Here is a 19,868-nt window from a genome sequence, read left to right on the forward strand (position 1 = left end):
GAAGCAGGGCATGGAACACCCAATTCTATATTTAAGCAGGAAGTTATACCCTAATGAAAGAAATTATGCAGTAGTGGAGTTGGAATGTTTAGCTGCTAAATGGGCTATGCAAACAGAGCACTATCTGTTTACTGATCATGCCATCCTAAAATGGTTGGGTACCATGAGGAATAATAATGCACATCTTACCTGCTGGTACTTAGCATTACAAACTTTCAGATTTACAGTAGTTCACCACCCGGGTAGGTTGAAAACCAATGTGGACATACTCTCCCGTATTCCAGAAAATACTGTAGAGTTTCATGCTTATCAGGATAAGCGTTCTTTTAGTGAGGGGGTATGTGACCAGTCAGGCTCCGTGCCTGCCAAGGTCCCTGTGGGTGCTGGAAGGAAAGGGGACAGGAAACCCCAAAAAAAGGGGTGCCCCGGGCCCGGCCCCACCACTATTTAGACCTTCCTGAGCAGGCTAGCAACACAGAGCCGGAGATTAGGAAAACTTTACTCAGGCCTTCACATGAACATAGCAGAGCTAGTACCCTGGAGGGGGAAGCCAGACCTGAGAGTAGGCAGAGTGACTATTATCCAGGTCACCACTGGGGGAGCCAAAGAGAGGATCAGCTAGGTACTGACTCAGATAGAACAGGGCGTGTCTTCCCTCTTGAAAAGCCAGCAGTCCTGAACAAGCTGTTAGGAAGGTTAGGGAGAAGGCTGAGCTCTCCCTAGAGGAACCTCCTGGCTCAAGTGAGGGTAATGCCTGTGCTCCCATGGAAGTGGATGGAGTAGAAGCCACTTCAGAGGTACTTTCAACTGACCAGGAAATGTCAATGGAATTGCAAGCTGAACTAGCTTCTGAGAATTTTTGCAACACTCCTGAAGCAATGGAAGTAGGAGTGGCAAACAGCTCCCAGTCTCATTAATGGATTTCCTGGACCGTTTTGGTTTATTCTCATTTTGGTATCTATGCACTATTCTGTAAAGCTGTGAGTGTTCCATTATTGGGGATAAGTTTGCATTCATCTGGGTAGGAATTTTGAAAAGCTGTTAGTGTATTTTGGCAAGCAAACTTGAGACACTCCTCTTTGCTCAGCCCTTCTCCATTTTAGACTGGAGGCTTTTTGTGTTTTGTGCTATGAATGTTTGAATGATCAAATATATTCTCCAGAAACTGAATCTTGTTCTCTGAATTATACTTACCTGAATTCTGCTAGGAGCAGACTTTGGAATAGCCTTTGATGGAGAGCAGCTCTGTGAAGAAGCAAAACACAGGGAGAACAGTTCACATCAGGAGGGGAAATCCTGAATGCTTCCAGAGTTTCTTTCAGGCCATTTTTGTTGTATGCATTTTCTGGTATGTTGGAAATTTGAGCCATTCTGAACTTTAACTTGACTAGTAAATTTTCTTTTGTTACCATCATTGAACTTTGTTGATGGTTTTTGTCTAGTTCCTGTAAGCCCTGGAGGGTGACTTCATTCAGTCACACACCAGTGCAATTTTGGTCTATGGCCACTGGAGGCACTGCAGAGTCCCATCCTAAGGCTTGAGGCAAGAGCAGAAGACTTGGAGGAACTGAGGGAGACAGAGAAGTACATAGAGGAGACCTACAGATATGGGATGTTGTAGAGAAGTCCTACCTCCAGTCTGGTAGCCCCTGTGCTATCTTGGAAGAGAGAGGTCTCCTAGAAGGAGAGCATCACCTTGGTGAAGTAGGAAAAAATCCTGTAGCTAGGACAGGCCCACATCCTCGCACTGAGGATGAGTCTCCAGAGGCTTCTGCTCAGGATGGAAGGGTTAGGTTAGCTGTTGTAGTTGGAGATTTGATCATTAGGCATGTAGATTTCTGGATGGTGGGCATGAGGATCGCCTGGTCACTTGCCTGCCGGTGCAAATGTGGCGGACCTCATGCGTCACTTAGATAGGATTTTAGATGCTGGGGAGAAGCCAGCTGGCTTGGTACATGTAGGTATCAATGGCATAGGAAAATGTGGGAGGGAAGTTCTGGAAGCCAAATTTAGGCTGTTAGGTAGAAAGCTGAAATCCAGATCCTCCAGAGTAGCATTTTCAGAAATGCTCTCAGTTCCACGCGCAGGATCCAAAAGGCAGGTAGAGCTCTGAAGTCTCAATGAATGGTTGAGACGATGGTATAGGAATGAGAGATTTAGATTTGTTAGGAACTAGGCAACCTTCTGGGAAAGGGGGAGGTTGTTCTGAAAGGATGAACTCCACCATAACCAGAATGGAACCAGGCTGCTGGTGCTAGAGATAGAGCAGCTTTTAAACTGAGATGCGGGGGAAAGCTGACCAGTTGCCCAGGAGTAGATGGTTTGATGTGATTTATTTATTTATTTTGATTTCTATTCTATCCTCCCTTGAGCTCAGAACGGGTTACAAAAGCATGTACACAGTAAATTATAATAGACACAAAACAGTCAGTTATATTAGACATTCAAGGTACATTATAGTTTATGGACATTCATGTGCATTACAGTCAGTTATATTAGACATTAAAACTATAAGGACATTCAGTTATATGAACATATCAGTCAGTTATGTTAAACATTCAAGGTATATTACAGTTATATGGACATTCATGTGCATTACATAGGACAGCCATGGTAGTGCAGGACAAGACAGGAGTAGAGAGGTGTTCATAGCAGTCACAGGGGGTGTCCTTGAAGGATACTATTAAAACAGGATATTTAGGGAGTCCCAGTAGAGATGTTTCAATAATGGTGAAAGAAAGCCAAGAGGGTTTACGAGGAAGGCGGAGTAAAAGACTCAGATTTTCCCTGTCTTCTCAGCAGCCTGTAGTTACAAGAAAAAAACAACACAATTTGAAGTGTCTGTACACAAATGCTAGAAGCCTAAAAAATAAATAGGAGAATTAAGAGTATATTGCACTGAATGATGAGATAGATATAAATAAGCATCTCAGAGACCTGGTGGAAGGAGGACAATCAATGGGACACTATTTCTAGGATACAAATTATATCGCAAGGATAGAGTAGATCAAATTGGAGGGGGGGGTTGTGTATATGCTAAAGAGGGAATTGAATTAAATGAAATAAACATTCTGCATGACAAATAGTAGTGTGGAATCCATATGGATAGAAATTTCATGTGTGAAGGGAAGGAATATAAAGGTAGGGTTATACTACTGTCCCCAGGACAAAATGAGCAGTCAGATGAAGAAATGTTTTCAGAGATTAGGAAAACTAGAGAATTGGGCAATCCTCTATAATAAAATCCTAAGCGCGCATGCGCACTTAGGATGGCGTGTTCCCTGACAGAGGTACCAGTTCTATGGCACTAAGTTGGAGAAAGGCTCTTAGTGAAGGAGAGTCTTCTGATGGGAGTTGAAATAGGACTCTCTTGGAGGATGGTTTGGGAGTCTTTTCTGTAAATGAAGGGCATAGCCCTGACTCACCACCTGAAGGACTCAGTGATAAGAATATAAGAATTGCCGCTGCTGGGTCAGACTAGTAGTCCATCTTGCCCAGCAGTTCGCTCACGCGGCGGCTCTTAGGTCAAAGAACAGTGCTCTAAATGAGTCCAGCCTCACCTGTGTATGTTCCAGTTTAGCAGGAACTTGTCCAACTTTGTCTTGAATCCCTGGAGGGTGTTTTTCCCCTATAACAACCTCTGGAAGAGTGTTCCAGTTGTCTACCACTCTCTGGGTGAAGAAGAACTTACTTACGTTTGTACGGAATCTATCCCCTTTCAGCTTTAGGCAGTGCCCTCTTGTTCTCCCTACCTTGGAGAGGGTGAACAATCTGTCTTTATCTACTAAGTCTATTCCCTTCAGTATCGTAAATGTTTCGATCATGTCCCCTCTCAGTTTCCTCTTTTCAAGGGAGAAGAGGCCCAGTTTCTCTAGTCTTTCACTATACGGCAACTCCTCCAGCCTTTTAACCATTTTAGTCGTTCTTCTCTGGACCCTTTCGAGTAGTACCGTGTCCTTCTTCGGTAAATACAGATGCAAAAAAATGTGTTCAGTTTGTTGGCGATTACTTTGTCCTCCTTTAGCACTCCCTTTATTCCATGGTCATTCAATGGTCCCACCGCTTCCTTCGCGGGTCGTTTCCCCTTCGGGACGAATTCCACTTTCGAACACAGAGTGTACTAAGACAAATTGACAAGTTGAAAAGTGATAAATCACCTAGACTGGATGGTATACATCCCGGGATACTAAAAGAACTCAAACCTAAAATTGCTGTCCTGCTGTTAGAGATCTGTAACCTGCCGCTAAAATAGTCTGTAGTACCTGAAAATTGGAGGGTGGCCAATGTTACGCCAATTTTTAAAAAGGATTCCAGGGAAGATCTGGGAAATTACAGATCAGTAAGCCTGACTTCGGTGCCAGGCAAAATGGTGGAAACCAATTCTAAAAGAATAAAATTGTGGAATACTTAGACATTGAATTGGAAGCCAAGGACAGGCCTCAGCGACAAGATGAAAGTATACGAGGGATACATGAGGGCAGGATGTCAAGAGATCAGCCAAGGGTATATTGTTCGAGAAAGTCACTTTATTGATGGATATGCCACAAAGGCTCAATAGACTCGACACTGACAGTGTTTCGGCGTCTGTGACTTTATCAAGAGTCAGGCTTGAATAAAGCACAGTGATACGTGCACTTGAGGAGACGCGCTGTGGAGATGTCAATGAAAGAAAAACTGAAAACTAGTGTCCTGAGCTTTGTATCAGACACTAGTTTTCTCATGAATATTCCAGCTGCCTTGAGTATGGAAGCCATCCAAGGTGGGCTCCACAACCGAGCATGGAAGTATCCATTGCTAATATTTTTTAATATGGAGGAGTATGGAATAAAGATTGGTCAGTGATAACCACTATTGAGGGGACTGAAAACGATCTGAGGTCACTCGTATCTTTAGAAAAGTGCTCTGGTGGTTTGAGACCATTGGGTTGAGAGTGTTCACTAAGGTTCCCTGATACGAAGATGGGCAAATGGAGTCACTGTGGATGCCATGTTGCCCAGAAGACGCAGCACTTGATGTGCAGTTATGCATTGGACACTGGAGACTTTCTTGCAGATCTGTATTAAGAGTGTGGAGCCTCTGTTGTGGTAGAAATGCATGAGCTTGAGTTGTGTCCACAAGTGTTCCAATGAACTCCAGAATTTGTGTGAATTGTAAATGAGATTTCTCATCTGAGAAGTTCCAGGAGATGTATTGTTAAATTCATGACCAGATGAGTTACTTGAGGTGCTCAGGCCTTGATCAACCAGTCTAGATAAAGAAATATGTGAGAGCTGCATGAGCGGACGGTTGTAATTTGTGATTACTCTGAGTGCTGATGCCAGACTTAATAACTTTCCTCGCCCCTTATTTCCCTTCCGTATCATGTATGTATATGTGTATGTGCTTCCCTCCTTTTAGCTTAGCCAAGCTTTTATTTTAAATTTTTATATTCTATTTTATTGCTAACCATTTAGATACTTGTATGATAAACGGTATATCAAAAATAAAGAAAACTTGGAAACCTGTTTCCATTTGAAACCAAAGATATTTACTGTGGGCTGGGTGGATGGAAATGCATATATAAGCTTCTTTGAGATCTAAAAAGCAAAGCCATCCATTATTTTCCAACAATGGTAATAGTAGATAAACCATTCAAAATTTCTCTTTCACCAAGTATTTGTTTGGAGCATGGAAGTCTAGAATTGGATGGTGTCCTCCAGTCTTTTTAGGTATGAGGAAATACTTTGAGTAGAACCCTCAGCCCCTCTCCTGCAGAGGTACCAGTTCTATGGCACTAAGTTGGAGAAAGGCTCTTAGTGAAAGAGAGTCTTCTGATGGGAGTTGAAATAGGACTCTCTTGGAGGATGGATTGGGAGTCTTTTCTGTAAATGAAGGGCATAGCCCTGACTCACCACCTGAAGGACTCAGTGATAAGAATATAAGAATTGCCGCTGATGGGTCAGACCAGTAGTCCATCTTGCCCAGCAGTCCGCTCACGCGGCGGCCCTTAGGTCAAAGAACAGTGCTCTAAATGAGTCCAGCCTCATCTGTGTATGTTCCAGTTTAGCAGGAACTTGTCCAATTTTGTCTTGAATCCCTGGAGGGTGTTTTTCCCCTATAACAACCTCTGGAAGAGTGTTCCAGTTGTCTACCACTCTCTGGGTGAAGAAGAACTTACTTACGTTTGTACGGAATCTATCCCCTTTCAGCTTTAGGCAGTGCCCTCTTGTTCTCCCTACCTTGGAGAGGGTGAACAATCTGTCTTTATCTACTAAGTCTATTCCCTTCAGTATCGTAAATGTTTCGATCATGTCCCCTCTCAGTCTCCTCTTTTCAAGGGAGAAGAGGCCCAGTTTCTCTAGTCTCTCACTGTACGGCAACTCCTCCAGCCTTTTAACCATTTTAGTCGTTCTTCTCTGGACCCTTTCGAGCAGTACCGTGTCCTTCTTCGGTAAATACAGATGCAAAAAAATGTGTTCAATTTGTTGGCGATTGCTTTGTCCTCCTTTAGCACTCCCTTTATTCCATGGTCATTCAATGGTCCCACCGCTTCCTTCGCGGGTCATTTCCCCTTAATATATCGAAAGAACAGCTTGAAGTTATTTGCCTCCTTGGCTATTTTTTCCTCATAGTCTCTTTTGGTCCCTTTTACCGCCTTATGACACCTGTGTTGATGTTATTTGTGTTTATTCCAGTTCTCATTCGTCTTTGACCTTTTCCATTCCTTAAACGAAGTTTTCCCGTCTCTGATCGCTTCCTTCACCTCTACAGTGAGCCATGCTGGTTCTTTGTTCTTTTTCCTCTTGGATCCCTTGTTGATAAACGGTATATATAGATTTTGTGCCTCGGTGACTGTGTCCTTAAAAAGAGACCAAGCTTGCTCTAGTATTTTTACAGTGCTTATCCTCTTCTTAATCTTCTTCCCCACAAAGAGTCTCATCCCTTCGTAATTCCCTTTTCAGAAGTTCAGCGCCGTGGCTGTTGTTCTGGATCGATGTTTCGACCCTGCGTCCAGATCCAAGCGGATCATATTGTGATCGCTGTTTCCCAGCGTCCCTTCTACATCTACATCTTGTGCCAGTCCTCACAGTCCATTTAGAATTAAGTCCAGAATTGCCTTTCCTCTTGTATTTTCCTTGTTAGGTTGTTCCAGGAAGCAATCGCCTACAGCATCCAGGAACTTGGTCTCCCTAGCGTAGCCAGATGTGCCTAGGTTCCAGTCTATCCCCGGATAGTTGAAGTCACCCATGATAACTGCATTGTCTCCCTTGCAGTTGCATTTAATCTCATCCGTCATTTCTCCATCAATTTCTTCGGACTTCCCTGGGAGTCGGTAGTAGATGCCGATCTTCGTTTCCAGACCATTTGTTCCCAAAATTTTGATCCATAGAGACTCTAACTTATCCGTCAGTTGTGGTGTGTTCTCTCTAGTAGATTCATTCCGTCTTTACGTATATGGCTATGCCTCCACCTTTTCGAGCCACTCTGTCTGTGCGGTATAATTTGTATCCTGGTAGCACAGTGTCCCAGACGTTTTCCTCAGTCCACCATGTTTCCATGATGCTGTTAATGTCAACGTTATCTTTTTGTGCCATAGCTTCTAATTCACCTACCTTATTCCTTTGGCTCCTTGTGTTCGTGTACATACACTTGAGTTTGCGGCCTGTTCCTTTCTTGCATTTCCTTCCCCCTTGTGTTCCTTTCGATCTGTCTTGCCTGTGATCCGGTGAGTCTTTCCCTCTATTTTCCTGCATGGTATCCACCCGGTATACCGGTTCCCGAACCATCAACTCTCTCTCTCGGTCAACTGTCGGCTTTCCCCTTCTTCCTAGTTTAAAAACTTCTCAACTTCTCTCTTGATGTTGCTTGCAAGTAGCCTCATTCCGTCTCTGCTGAGGTGGAGTCCGTCCTTTCTGAATAGCTTGCTCTTCCCCTAGAACATCGTCCAGTTGCGCACAAAGTGGAATCCTTCTTCCTCACACCACCGCCGCATCCACATGCTGACTGGTTGCAGCTCCATCTGCCGCTTCTCGTCGGCCCTGGGTACCGGCAGGATCTCCGAGAATGCTATCCTCTGCGTTCGGGTCTTCAGCTTCCTTCCTAGCATCCAGAACTGGTCCTTTACTACTTCCCTGTTGTGGTTCCTGTTGCTCACGTTGTTCATCCCCACATGGATCACCACTGTCGTATCTTCTTCTTCCACACTGTCGATGATCCTGTTGATGCGACTCACTATGTCTTCTACCTTGGCTTCCAGTTGGCAGGTCACCAGCCGATCCAGTCTTCCTCCCGCTATGTGGCTGTCAACTTGTCTGATGATGGAGTCTCCCACGACGATTGCTTTCCTCTCTATCTTCTCCTGATTCTCCAGCCACAGGTCCATGTCCCTGGTATATGTCCATCTCTCCAGCCGTAGGTCCGTTCTCGCTGATGTGCCACCCATTTCTTCATAGTGGTTGTCCGTCGGGTGGGCCACACTCTCTGTATGTGTATCTCAGCAGTTCCACTGTTGCTGGTGATTTTCCACGGCCTCCCTGTATGCCTTCTCTATGAACCTCTCCAGCTCTTGGACTTCTTCCTCGATGGTGTCCTCTGTCTTGATGCTCTCTGCATCTCTGTCTTCCTCCTCCACTGCTTGAAGTGCCTTCAGTTCCAGTACTCTGCCCTCCAGGAGTCTGACTTGTTTCTTCAGGCTCTCCAGCTCTCCGCATTGAGCGCATACGTAAGACCGCCTCCCAGAGGGGAGGTAGTCATACATATGGAAGTTAGTGCCGAAAACTGGGTAGCTCAACATCCTGCTTCTGTCTGCTGCTTCCATTGCTACTTGTTTGCCGGACTACTGTGGATGTCTTATGTGTCTACTGTGGCTGTCCTCTGCGCCTGCTGCGTACTCTGCGTCTGCCTGGCTGTGTGTCCTCTATACCTGCTGTGTCTGCCTGGCTGTGTGTCCTCTGCACCTACTGTGTCCTCTGTGTCTGCCTGGTTGTGTCTCCTCTGCGCCTGATGTGTCCTGTGTCAGCCTGGTTGTGTGTCCTCTGTATCTGCTGTGTCTGCCTGGTTGTGTGTCCTCTGTAGTTGCTATGTCTGCCTGGTTGTGTGTCCTCTGTAGTTGCTATGTCTGCCTGGTTGTGTGTCCTCTGTAGCTGCTGTGTCTGCCTGGTTGTGTGTCCTCTGTAGCTGCTGTGTCTGCCTGGTTGTGTGTCCTCTGTAGCTGCTGTGTCCGCCTGGTTATGTGTCTTCTGTAGCTGCTGTGTCCGCCTGGTTGTGTGTCTTCTTTGTAGCTGCTGTGTCCGCCTGGTTGTGAGTCGTCTTTGTAGCTGCTGTGTCCGCCTGGTTGTGTGTCCTCTGCGCCTGCTGTGGTCTCCTCCTGCTCTCCTTTAGTGGTGGCTCATCCCTTCTCAAGGCCCTTTGTAAAGGCGGTCTCGCTAAAGTGAGTGCCTTAAACACTCACCTTTGCACGCCGAACGGCTGAGCGCTGTTGGCCCCTCCCCTTTTAAGGGGTAGCTTTGGTGGTCGACGTCGGGGGTGGGCAGAGCTAACTTTCATCAATTTCCCTCTTAGTCTCCTGCCTCTACTTATCTCTCCTGTGCTTTTCTCCCGTTTAGCTTCTCACTCCCTCTCCCTCTACATCTGTTGTTTATTAAGGACCATTGATGAGAATAGTGGATGAGTTGACCCCCTATGGAGAGAGTCTATGGTGAAGGTTGGAAAATTCTGACAATGTTCTCTAGGCTGTGACTGTGATTTTTGTTGCCTTTGCTGTCTGGGTTGCACCTCTGATTTGAAAAGCGAGTGAATGTGGAAGTCTGGTTATACTTTTGTTTGGTAAAATAAGTAGAACATTTGGAAGTAGTAGAATATCTCCTTGGAGCTTGAGACTGTGCTGTGCTGGAAGAAGACAAGGTAGTCATGCAATCAGTATATCTCTTAAATTCTGTCTCCAAAAAGATCATCTCCTACATAGGGTATGTTGGACAGATGTTCTTGTATGTTGGTGTCAAGGACTGATATTCTTAGCCATGTCTGTCTACTCATGGCAATAGAGATTGCCGAGGTACAATATCAAAGACACTGAAGGTGGAAACTACCATGCACTTTCTGGTCTCTTTGAGATCCTTGGTCAGGTATTGGTAATCATTGAGATGTTCAGATGGAATGTATTGATCAAAGGATGACATTTTCTGGATGAGTGATTTTAAATAAAATGTCATGTAAAAATTGTAATTAAGAATTCCATTAGTCAGCACTGAGCCTTGAAAGACTGTTTGGTGTCATCTGCGAATTTTATGACTTTGCACTTCGTCCCTGTTTCTAGATAATTTATAAATACATTGAACAGCAGTGGTCCGAGTACTGACCCCTGTGGAACACCACTCGTGACCCTCCTCCAGTCAGAGTAGTGGCCCTTTACTCCTACCCTTTGCTTATATAGAGAGATCACACTGAGGGTTGTGCTATCTATATCCATTACTGTATATGGGAGTTTTTTGTACCTGTGATGTGTTTGCCCCTTCTGATTTGAATATCAGTAGTCGGTAGCCAGTGGTGGTTGGCTATTATTGCCTTTCACTTATTCTGTGCAACACTGATGTTCTTCTTCTCCCTTAGTGATTTGAAGTCTTTTTGTTCGCTTTACCTTTGAATGGTTTTTTGTGTGCCACCATCACAACCACCTTCAGCTGGTCGAATAGCTGCTGGAACTCCAGTACTATGGGATAAAGTCTGGACATGACCTTCAGGGACCCCTCCGGCATCTTCCATTGTTCTGTAACCAGTTCAGTAATATCCGGATGAGCAGGAAAAAAGGAGATCTGAATGTTAGAGCTACTCATGACCATGCACTGGGAAGTGGAGGTTGGAGCCTCCAGCTTCGGTTCTTTAATAGCATCAGCAATAATATGGTGGACAGAGACCAACTTAAAAAGGTGGCGGATCTGAGGCCTCTTGACTTGCGGATCCAAACAGTGAGCCAGAGTCATCCAGGACTGAATAAGAGTCCTGAGACAAAACCAGCATGGAGTCTGACCTCCATTCCGGCCAGCCTGGCTCTGAAAAGTCATTGGAGCCAAGGCCCTGCCTTCTGAAATGAGAAGCATACACCAGAGAGAACACTCCACGGGTCAATGGAAGCGCACCTGCAGGTTGCATTGACCTTATCAGAAGGCTCTCCACATCAGATTTACAAATTCTGTGGAGAAGACTTATGCAGGGGAAGCAAATGAAGCCTGCAGAACATCCATCTGGACTTGCGTGTGTTCCATGGACTCCACATGTCTCCATTACGCGTCACCGCAAGATATGGTATCTGGACAAGACTTTTTACCCATTTATCGGACCCACAGTAGTAGTAGAGAATGACACAGGAATACATTTTTCCCTGTCCCCGCAAGAACTCAATTTCCCCATCCCGTCACTGCGAGGTTTGTCGCTGTCCTTGTTCCTGCTCCATTTCTGTAAGCTCTGCCTTAACCGCACAAGCCTCAAACATTTATGATTTTAAAGAGTTTGAGGCTTGTGCAGATGAGGATGAAGCTTGTAGGAACAGGGCAGGGACAGTAATAGAACTTACAGGGACGGGATGGGAAAATGAGTTCCTGCAGGGACAGGGAAAAAATTTATCCCTGTGTCATTCTCTACACAGTAGTTCACCAGCCCTGGAGGACATGAATGGGGCTACAAACGAAGCTCCCACCCTTCCCTTGCGCGGCAGCATGTGGTACATAGATGCTCCTCTGCCAAACTGGAACAAATTTTACAAGTAACGGTGTCCTCACATGATGATGAATCCATCCCAATCAATTAAAATAAAAATTAAGGGGGTTTGAGGCAGCTAGGGGCTTTTGAAAAAAGGTTTGATTGAAATCCAAGATGGTTGCTGCCAGAAAAACCGCACCAAAAATGGCTCATGGAGACTTAACTGAAAGTTCAAAAACTGAAAAAGGGGTTTTGGAGATGGAAGACCTAAATCCTAACCTCAAAAATCCTTAAATTTAAGATTTTCAGACCCACCCTGATTTTCCCCATAGGAAATAATGGGGCTGTATTCACAGTTCTGTAGAGGTGTCTGCCTGTCAGCTATTTCAGTGCAGCTGGAGAGAAGGAAAGAACTTTATGCATCAGATGCTTCCAAATCCAATTCCAAAGCAATAAATCTTCAGGCTGCCAGTCGGACTGATCCTAACTGAGACTTCCACCCTCAAGGAACCTTGCAGTGTGATGGGGGTGAGCAAACTTGCAGACAGTGCCCTGATACCCCGAGGGTTCTTACATAGGGTGCCTACAGCCTGCACTCAAGCCTCTGAGAAACTCAGAAGGCGAGCTGGCTCCCAAGGGAACGGACTCTGAACCCTGAAGATTCACAGCAGACTGGCTCCACAGGTCCACCCAAAGGCTTTCCTTAGAGAGCTGCAGTCCAGCTTAGCGGAATCCGTGTTCTTTCCCAAGCAGAGGATCCCAAAATGAGGTCTCAAAGCTCCAAAGCCTCAGAAAAACGAACTTAAGGTCGACCCCCCCCCCAAAAAAAAAAGGTTGACCCCCAACTCCCCCCAAATAAAAAACACCTAAGCAGAGCAGATCAGAACACATCTGCACAGTTTGCTTGCAGAAGAAAAACTGGAAGGGGATACTGTGCTTCACCTCTTTGTGGGAAGTGCTCAAAGCTGTTAAGTATTCACACTTTTGCAAGTCCAGTTCGCAGGAACAGATTGATCACCATACGTACAGACCCTTGAGTGGATGCAACAGAAAAAGAGATTATGTCTTATCTTGATACAACCAATGAACAACTGACAACCAATAGAAGCATCAAAGGAGCTCAAGTAGTACCCCTGTAGATGCTAAAACATACTATACAGCATTCTTTAGGGCCCAAAGGGCTGACTGACAAGATACAAGAATAAATAGAATGAAACAGTAGGCACACCTACTGAAAAGGATATTATCAGATAAGACAATCTCTTTTTCTAGTGCAATAGGTGTCTCATTCTGGACAAGCAGGACATACAAAAGCAGTCCCTGAAATCTAAGGTGGGCTGACTGCGCCAGCCCATAATACTGAGGAGACAAAGACAGAATTCTCTCTTGCTGCAATGTCCTTCCTGTAAAAACTTTGCAAATGTGGGTAGAGTGTACCAGGTCTCAGCTTTACAAATCTCTGCTGGAGAGTCTGCCCTAGCTCTGATCACAATGAAGCTACACTTATGGTCAAATGCACTTTAACAGAAAGAGAGGACTGTTTCCCAAAGAATATGTAAGCTGATGAAAAGATTGTACGGATTCATCTTGAAATCATGGCCTTGGAAGTGAGCCCTGAAACAAGAGAACCCTGCTACTTGGACAAAAAGTATAGTAAGGAACGATCCTGACGAGGTGAGTCGAAACTCCGATTCTAAGTCCAAAGTAAGTGCCCCCATTGCAAACAATTCTCTAGGAGTCGCACTACCCCAGGTGGGAAACTCCCCACAGAGACTTAGAAATCACAGGGTATGGAGGGCTATGTATGTTAATGCACACAGTTTAGGCAATAAGATTCTAGAATTAGAGACCGAAATAATGAATGCCTAAAGCTGACTAAAATGAAAGGGAGTTGTGAAGAGCAATTGGCATTTCAATTAAATATTGAAAGCATCTTTAAAAAGAAAACTCTTGAGTTGGCTTTTGAATTTATCAAGATTTTTCTCCTCCCTCAAATAAAGTGGGAGAGAATTCCATGTTTGTGGTGCTGTGACAGAGAAGATATATTGTCTTCGGGTATTTATGATTTTAAGAGTGGGAATGACCAATAAAAGTTGTTGATTGGATCGTAAAGTTTTTTGAGAGGAGTATGGAATTAAGACTTTATAAATAAAAGATGGAGTTTTGGATAATAACGATTTAAAGGTGAGTAAAGATAACTTATATAATATTCGGTGTGCAACTGGGAGCCAATGTGCTTTTTGTAGTAAAGGGGTTACATGATCAAACTTTTTGGCCCCCATAATTAATTTGATAGATCATACAAAATACATCTATCAAATTAATTATGGGGGCCAAAAAGTTTGATCATGTAACCCCTTTACTACAAAAAGCACATTGGCTCCCAGTTGCACACCGAATATTATATAAGTTATCTTTACTCACCTTTAAATCGTTATTATCCAAAACTCCATCTTTTATTTATAAAGTCTTAATTCCATACTCCTCTCAAAAAACTTTACGATCCAATCAACAACTTTTATTGGTCATTCCCACTCTTAAAATCATAAATACCCGAAGACAATATATCTTCTCTGTCACAGCACCACAAACATGGAATTCTCTCCCACTTTATTTGAGGGAGGAGAAAAATCTTGATAAATTCAAAAGCCAACTCAAGAGTTTTCTTTTTAAAGATGCTTTCAATATTTAATTGAAATGCCAATTGCTCTTCACAACTCCCTTTCATTTTAGTCAGCTATATATACATATATACTATTTCATAAAATTATATTGTTTTCCCTATCCTTTTGTGTTTTTACCCTTATCGGTCCCTCCTTTCCTATTATAAATTGTATTTCTTCCCCCTCTATCCCAATGTTTCCTGTTCAAATTTGTATAGTTTTTTTAATATGATTTTTATATTTTTATTATATTATTGTTAATATTTTATCATGTATTTTCTGTAAATGTAAATTGATTAGTAATTATGATAGGCGATTAATCAAATAATGAATAAACTTGAAACTTGAATGCCGACCTTGACGTGGTGGCAATATCCGAAACATGGTTCACAGACTCTCATGGGTGGGATATGGCTATACTGGGATACAACTTATTTCGTCAGGACAGAGAGGGAAAGTCAGGGGGAGGGGTGGCACTATACATTAAAGAAGACATCAAAACTACCAGAATCACAGATGTCAAGTACACCGGGGAATCCCTCTGGGTGAACCTGGCCAGAGGCAGGGAAAAATGCCTGTATCTTGGTGTAGTATATAGACCTCCAAGACAACTGGAAGACAAAGACTCCGAATTAATTGAAGACATAGAGAATATCACTCTACAGGGAGACGCTGTTCTGCTAGGGGACTTCAACATGCCTGATGCAGATTGGAACTCATACTCAGCAACAACCAGCAGCAGCAGGAGACTGTTAACATCCATAAAGGGAGCACGACTCAAACAAATGGTATTGGAACCCACTAGGGCCCAGGCGATCCTGGAACTGGTACTCACCAAAGGGGATAGCATCTCGAAGGTCTCGGTAGGAGATATGCTAGTCTCCAGCGAACACAACATGGTGTGGTTCTACCTCAGGAAAGGTTTCCCTAGATCAAACACGAAAACAAAAGTACTCAACTTCCGAGGCACTGACTTCGAACGCATGGAAGAGATTGTCCACCGGACACTGCAGAACCAAGCTACGACCGATGATGTGGAAGCTATGTGGTCATCCCTGAAATCTACCATACATGAAGCGACAAGCCTCTACATTAAATCAGTACACAAACGATGGAGAAACAACAAACCCCAATGGTACTCCGCAGAAATCTCGCACCTCGTCAAGGAGAAGAAAAAAACATTTATTTCCTACAAACGAACGGAGACTAGGGAAGCTAAACTAGAACATAGGGCGAGGTCTGCAGCGGTCAAAACGGCAGTCAGGGAGGCCAAACTTCGAGTGGAAGAGACTCTGGCAAAGATCATGAAGAAAGGGGACAAATCCTTCTTCAGGTATATTAATAATAGGAAAAAGAACACAGACGGGATAGTACGCCTTAGAAAACCAGATGGGAACTGCGCAGAATCAGATTCCGATAAAGCAGAACTACTGAATGAATACTTCTGCTCGGTCTTCACCTGCGAGGCACCGGGGCACGGTCCGCAGTTGCAGGCAAGCCCAGCGTGGAAGACCCGTTTCAGAATTTCGAGTTCACACCTGGCGACGTCTACTACGAACTGGCAAGACTCAAGGTGAACAAAGCCATGGGACCGGACAATCTACACCCCAGGGTGCTCAGTGAGCTGCGTGATGTCCTGGCAGAACCGCTATCAGGACTCTTCAATCTCTCCCTAAGTTCGGGGAGTCCCCATAGACTGGAAAACAGCTATATCTTGGCATCCCAAGTCCTCTAAATTTTCTTCACACTTCTACCTCTAACCCTCTGTTGTAGTTCCTTCCTATTTCTCCTACTGTAAACCGCGTCGAGCTCTACGAACATGGAGATGATGCGGTATACAAACCTAAGGATTAGATTAGATTAGCTAACGTCGTTCCACTGCACAGAAAGGGTTGCAGGGCAGAGGCTGCAAACTACAGATCAGTGAGTCTCACATAAATAGTATGCAAACTCATGGAAACACTAATCAAAAGTAAATTAGACGCAATCTTGGATGAGGAGAATCTACGGGATCCCAGTCAACACGGATTTACCAAGGGTAGGTCCTGCCAATCCAATCTCATCAGCTTCTTTGACTGGGTAACAAAACAGCTAGACTTGGGAGAATCCGTGGACGTCATATACCTAGACTTCAGCAAAGCTTTCGATAGTGTCCCGCATCACAGGCTATTGAGCAAGATGAAATCAATTGGGCTGGGAGAAACACTAACTACATGGGTCAATGACTGGCTGAGTGGCAGACTTCAGAGGGTGGTAGTTAACGGTACCCTCTCTAAAACATCGGAGGTGACCAGTGGAGTACCGCAGGGCTCAGTCTTGGGCCCGCTCCTTTTCAACATATTCATAGGGGACCTAACTCAGGGGCTTCAAGGTAAGATAACGTTATTCGCTGACGCCGCCAAACTATGCAATATAGTGAGAGACGGCAATTCACCCGATAGTATGACACAGGACCTACATTTGTTGGAGCTTTGGTCCTCGACCTGGCAGCTAGGTTTCAACGCTAAGAAATGCAAGATCATGCACCTCGGCAGCAGAAATCCGTGTAGAACTTACACCTTCAATGGTGAGACCTTAGCTAGAACTTCAACAGAACGAGACTTGATCATCAGCGCAGACATGAAAACTGCTGATCATGTGGAGAAGGCTTCATCTAAGGCAAGACAGTTGTTAGGTTGCATCTGCAGGAGTTTCGTCAGCCGGAAGCCTGAAGTCATAATGCCATTATACAGAACCATGGTGAGACCTCATTTGGAATAATGTGTGCAATTCTGGAGGCCACACTACTGAAAAGATGTGCTGAGAGTAGAGTCGGTGCAACGGATGGCCACCAGGATGGTCTCAGGGCTCAAGGATCTATTGTACGAGGAAAGGCTGAAAAATTTGCGGCTGTACTCACTCGAGGAACGTAGGGAGAGAGGAGACATGATCGAGACGTTTAAGTATATTACCGGCCGTATTGAGATGGAAGAAGAGATTCTCTTTCTCAAAGGAGCCTCAGCCACAAGAGGGCATCCGCTCAAACTCAGGGGCGGGAAATTTCATGGCGACACCAGGAAATATTTCTTCACCGAGAGAGTGGTTGATCCTTGGAACAAGCTCCTGGTGCAGGTGATCGAGGCAAACAGCGTGCAAGAATTTAAGAGCAAATGGGATGCCCATGTGGGATCCCTTAGAGGGTTAAGCCAAGGGAACCTGTCACCAGGAGTGGGATCCCGAGGATAGTAGACTTGGAGGTGGGTCAGTAGAATGGGCAGACTTGATGGGCTATGGCCCTTATCTGCCGTCATCTTCTATGTTTCTATGTTTCTAAAGGGAAGCCAGGATGAGGTCGTTAAGGGCAGCTTACAGAAAAGCCAACACCACTGAACTCGGAGCTGAAAACGGCTGCACTCACTTAGGCACACCAAAGCTGAAAAGTTTTCCACACTTTAGTGTAGGCAGTAACTGTAGTCGACTTCATTTATCTGAGAAATGTGTCAATTACCACTTCTGAATATCCTTTGCGCTCTAGCACTTCGCGTTAAATAGCCATGCCATAAGAGCAAAGCAATCCGGATCCTCTATGCATACTGGACCTTGTGAAATGCGGTCTGGGAGCACCTGCAACCAGAGGCTTGTTTGAGGACACATCACATCTGCGTACTATATTATATTGTATTGAGATTTACATATGTATGATTTTTTCTTTAAATATCAATTATTAAAATCATAAACGATAAAGGAGCTGCAAAATTATCCTCATCATCGGTATCCTCTGCGAACAGGTCTCCCATTTCCCGAACAGCGGCAGACTAAGAAGCATTGTGGCCTGAGAGGCTATGCCTTGATGAGGCAAGCCTGATGCTCAGTGGGACTGCACAGGAGGAGCACAGCTATTCTGAAAGGCTTTCCACATAAAATTCATAAATTCTAAGAAAGCCATACCAGGGAGCAAGGAGTCACCCTGTGATGATACTACTTTGCATTTCTTGAGCTACAGGGCATCCATGTCCTTTCGCATGGAATGGTTACTATTTTCAGGCCCTGAAAACAGAAAAGACTACCCTTTTGTAAGCTGAGCATGCAGAGGAGAGGTTAAGCTGGCCACTCCCACCTCTCTGATTCATGTGGTGTGGCATGTGGCGCAAGGACACTCCTGAGGCGTTGAATGTGTGCAATCCTGGCATGAATTTGGAGTATAAGAGCCCAAGGACGCCATCCCAACCAGTTTTGAGGCTAAAAATTGAGTTTTGGAAGTAAAGGGAACTTGAGAAAAAAGATTGCTAAAAATTCAAGATGGCCACCATCAAGATTTTCACACCTAAAAATGCTAAAATAACTGACTTACTAAAGTCAAAAATCAGCGAATTTAAGATTTTTGAGGAGGGGGAACATAAGGGAACATGCAGAAACCCTCAAAAACCTGATTTTCAGACCTCCCCTGATTCACCTCAGAGGCTGTAACAGCCTTAAGTCACTGTGACCTGTGCTGGTAATGTGCTGCAGCCTGCCTCAGCTCTTTACAAAAGCTGGAAAGGAGAAGAATCACTGCCTCATGCTAAAAAAAAACTCCTCTTCAATGCTGATCTTTGGGTTGCCAGCCAGACAAGGTGTCTGACCGCACCCTCATCTCCGCAGACTAATGAATGCGTTACCAGAAGGGAGAGGTGAAAAATGCTGCTGGCCCCCTATGAGACAGTGCTGTCTGTGAGAAGGAAAGCGGGGACAGCCCTGAGTTCTAAAATACTTGTGCAGGTTAGCTAACAGGTCCCGCCAGGGATTGACCTGTCTGCTTCTTCCCTACTACTACTATTTAACACTTCTATAGCACTGAAGGGCGTACACAACACTGTACATCTGATATTAAATAGACCCTACTCAGAAGAGCTCACAATCTAACTTGGACAGACAAGAGTTGGGGATGCAAAACCCAAGGAGGAGAGTTAGGGGTTGAAAGCAGTCTCAAAGAGGTGAGCTTGTAACTTGGACTTGAACACTGCCAGAGATGGGGCCCACCGTAGGGATTCAGGCAGTTTGTTCCAAGCTTACGCTGCAAGACAGAAAGGACGGAGTATGGAGTTGGCAGAGGAAGATAAGGACACAAATAGGAGGAACTTCCCAGTTGAGTGGAGTTCATGGGATGGAACATAGGGGGGATAGAAGTGAAGAGAGATGAGGGGCAGCTAAGTGAATGTATTTGTAGGACAGTAAGTGGAGCATGAATTGTATTTGGAAAGGAATGGGAAGCCAATTAAGTGATTTTAGGAGAGGGTTAATACGAATATAGCAGGTCTCACGGAATATGAGTCATGCAAGTGAATTCTGGATAGATTAAAAGGGAGAAAGGGCAGAGCAGAAGACCTGAGTTGCAGTAATCTAAGAATGAGATAATGTAATGTAATGTAATTTATTTCTTATATACCGCTACATCCGTTAGGTTCTAAGCGGTTTACAGAAAATATACATTAAGATTAGAAATAAGAAAGGTACTTGGAAAATTGGAAAAAGATAATGAGGGTGTGGACAAAGGCTTTAGTAGTGTGCTCAGAG

General features: G+C 44.5%; 1 protein-coding gene across 2 annotated transcripts in view; it reads right to left on the minus strand.

Moving 5' to 3' along the window:
- Positions 1-2,443: 2,443 nt before the first annotated feature.
- Positions 2,444-19,868, minus strand: part of EXD3 (exonuclease 3'-5' domain containing 3) — a 411,655-nt gene continuing 394,230 nt past the window's right edge. The window contains exons 18-19 of one of the 2 annotated variants that reach the window (XR_004540939.1): positions 10,616-10,744; positions 2,444-2,803 (exon numbers count right to left, since the gene is read on the minus strand). Coding sequence is in view for 1 of the 2 variants with exons in the window: in XM_033961769.1 (XP_033817660.1) it covers positions 2,777-2,803 (27 nt within the window). In the remaining variant the exon portion in view is untranslated. The remainder of the gene's footprint in view (positions 2,804-10,615; positions 10,745-19,868) is intronic. The other variant, XM_033961769.1, reaches the window with a different exon arrangement.

The sequence above is a fragment of the Geotrypetes seraphini genome, chromosome 10 (genome assembly GCF_902459505.1).
Source record: "Geotrypetes seraphini chromosome 10, aGeoSer1.1, whole genome shotgun sequence".
NCBI classification, from domain to species: Eukaryota; Metazoa; Chordata; class Amphibia; order Gymnophiona; family Dermophiidae; genus Geotrypetes; species Geotrypetes seraphini.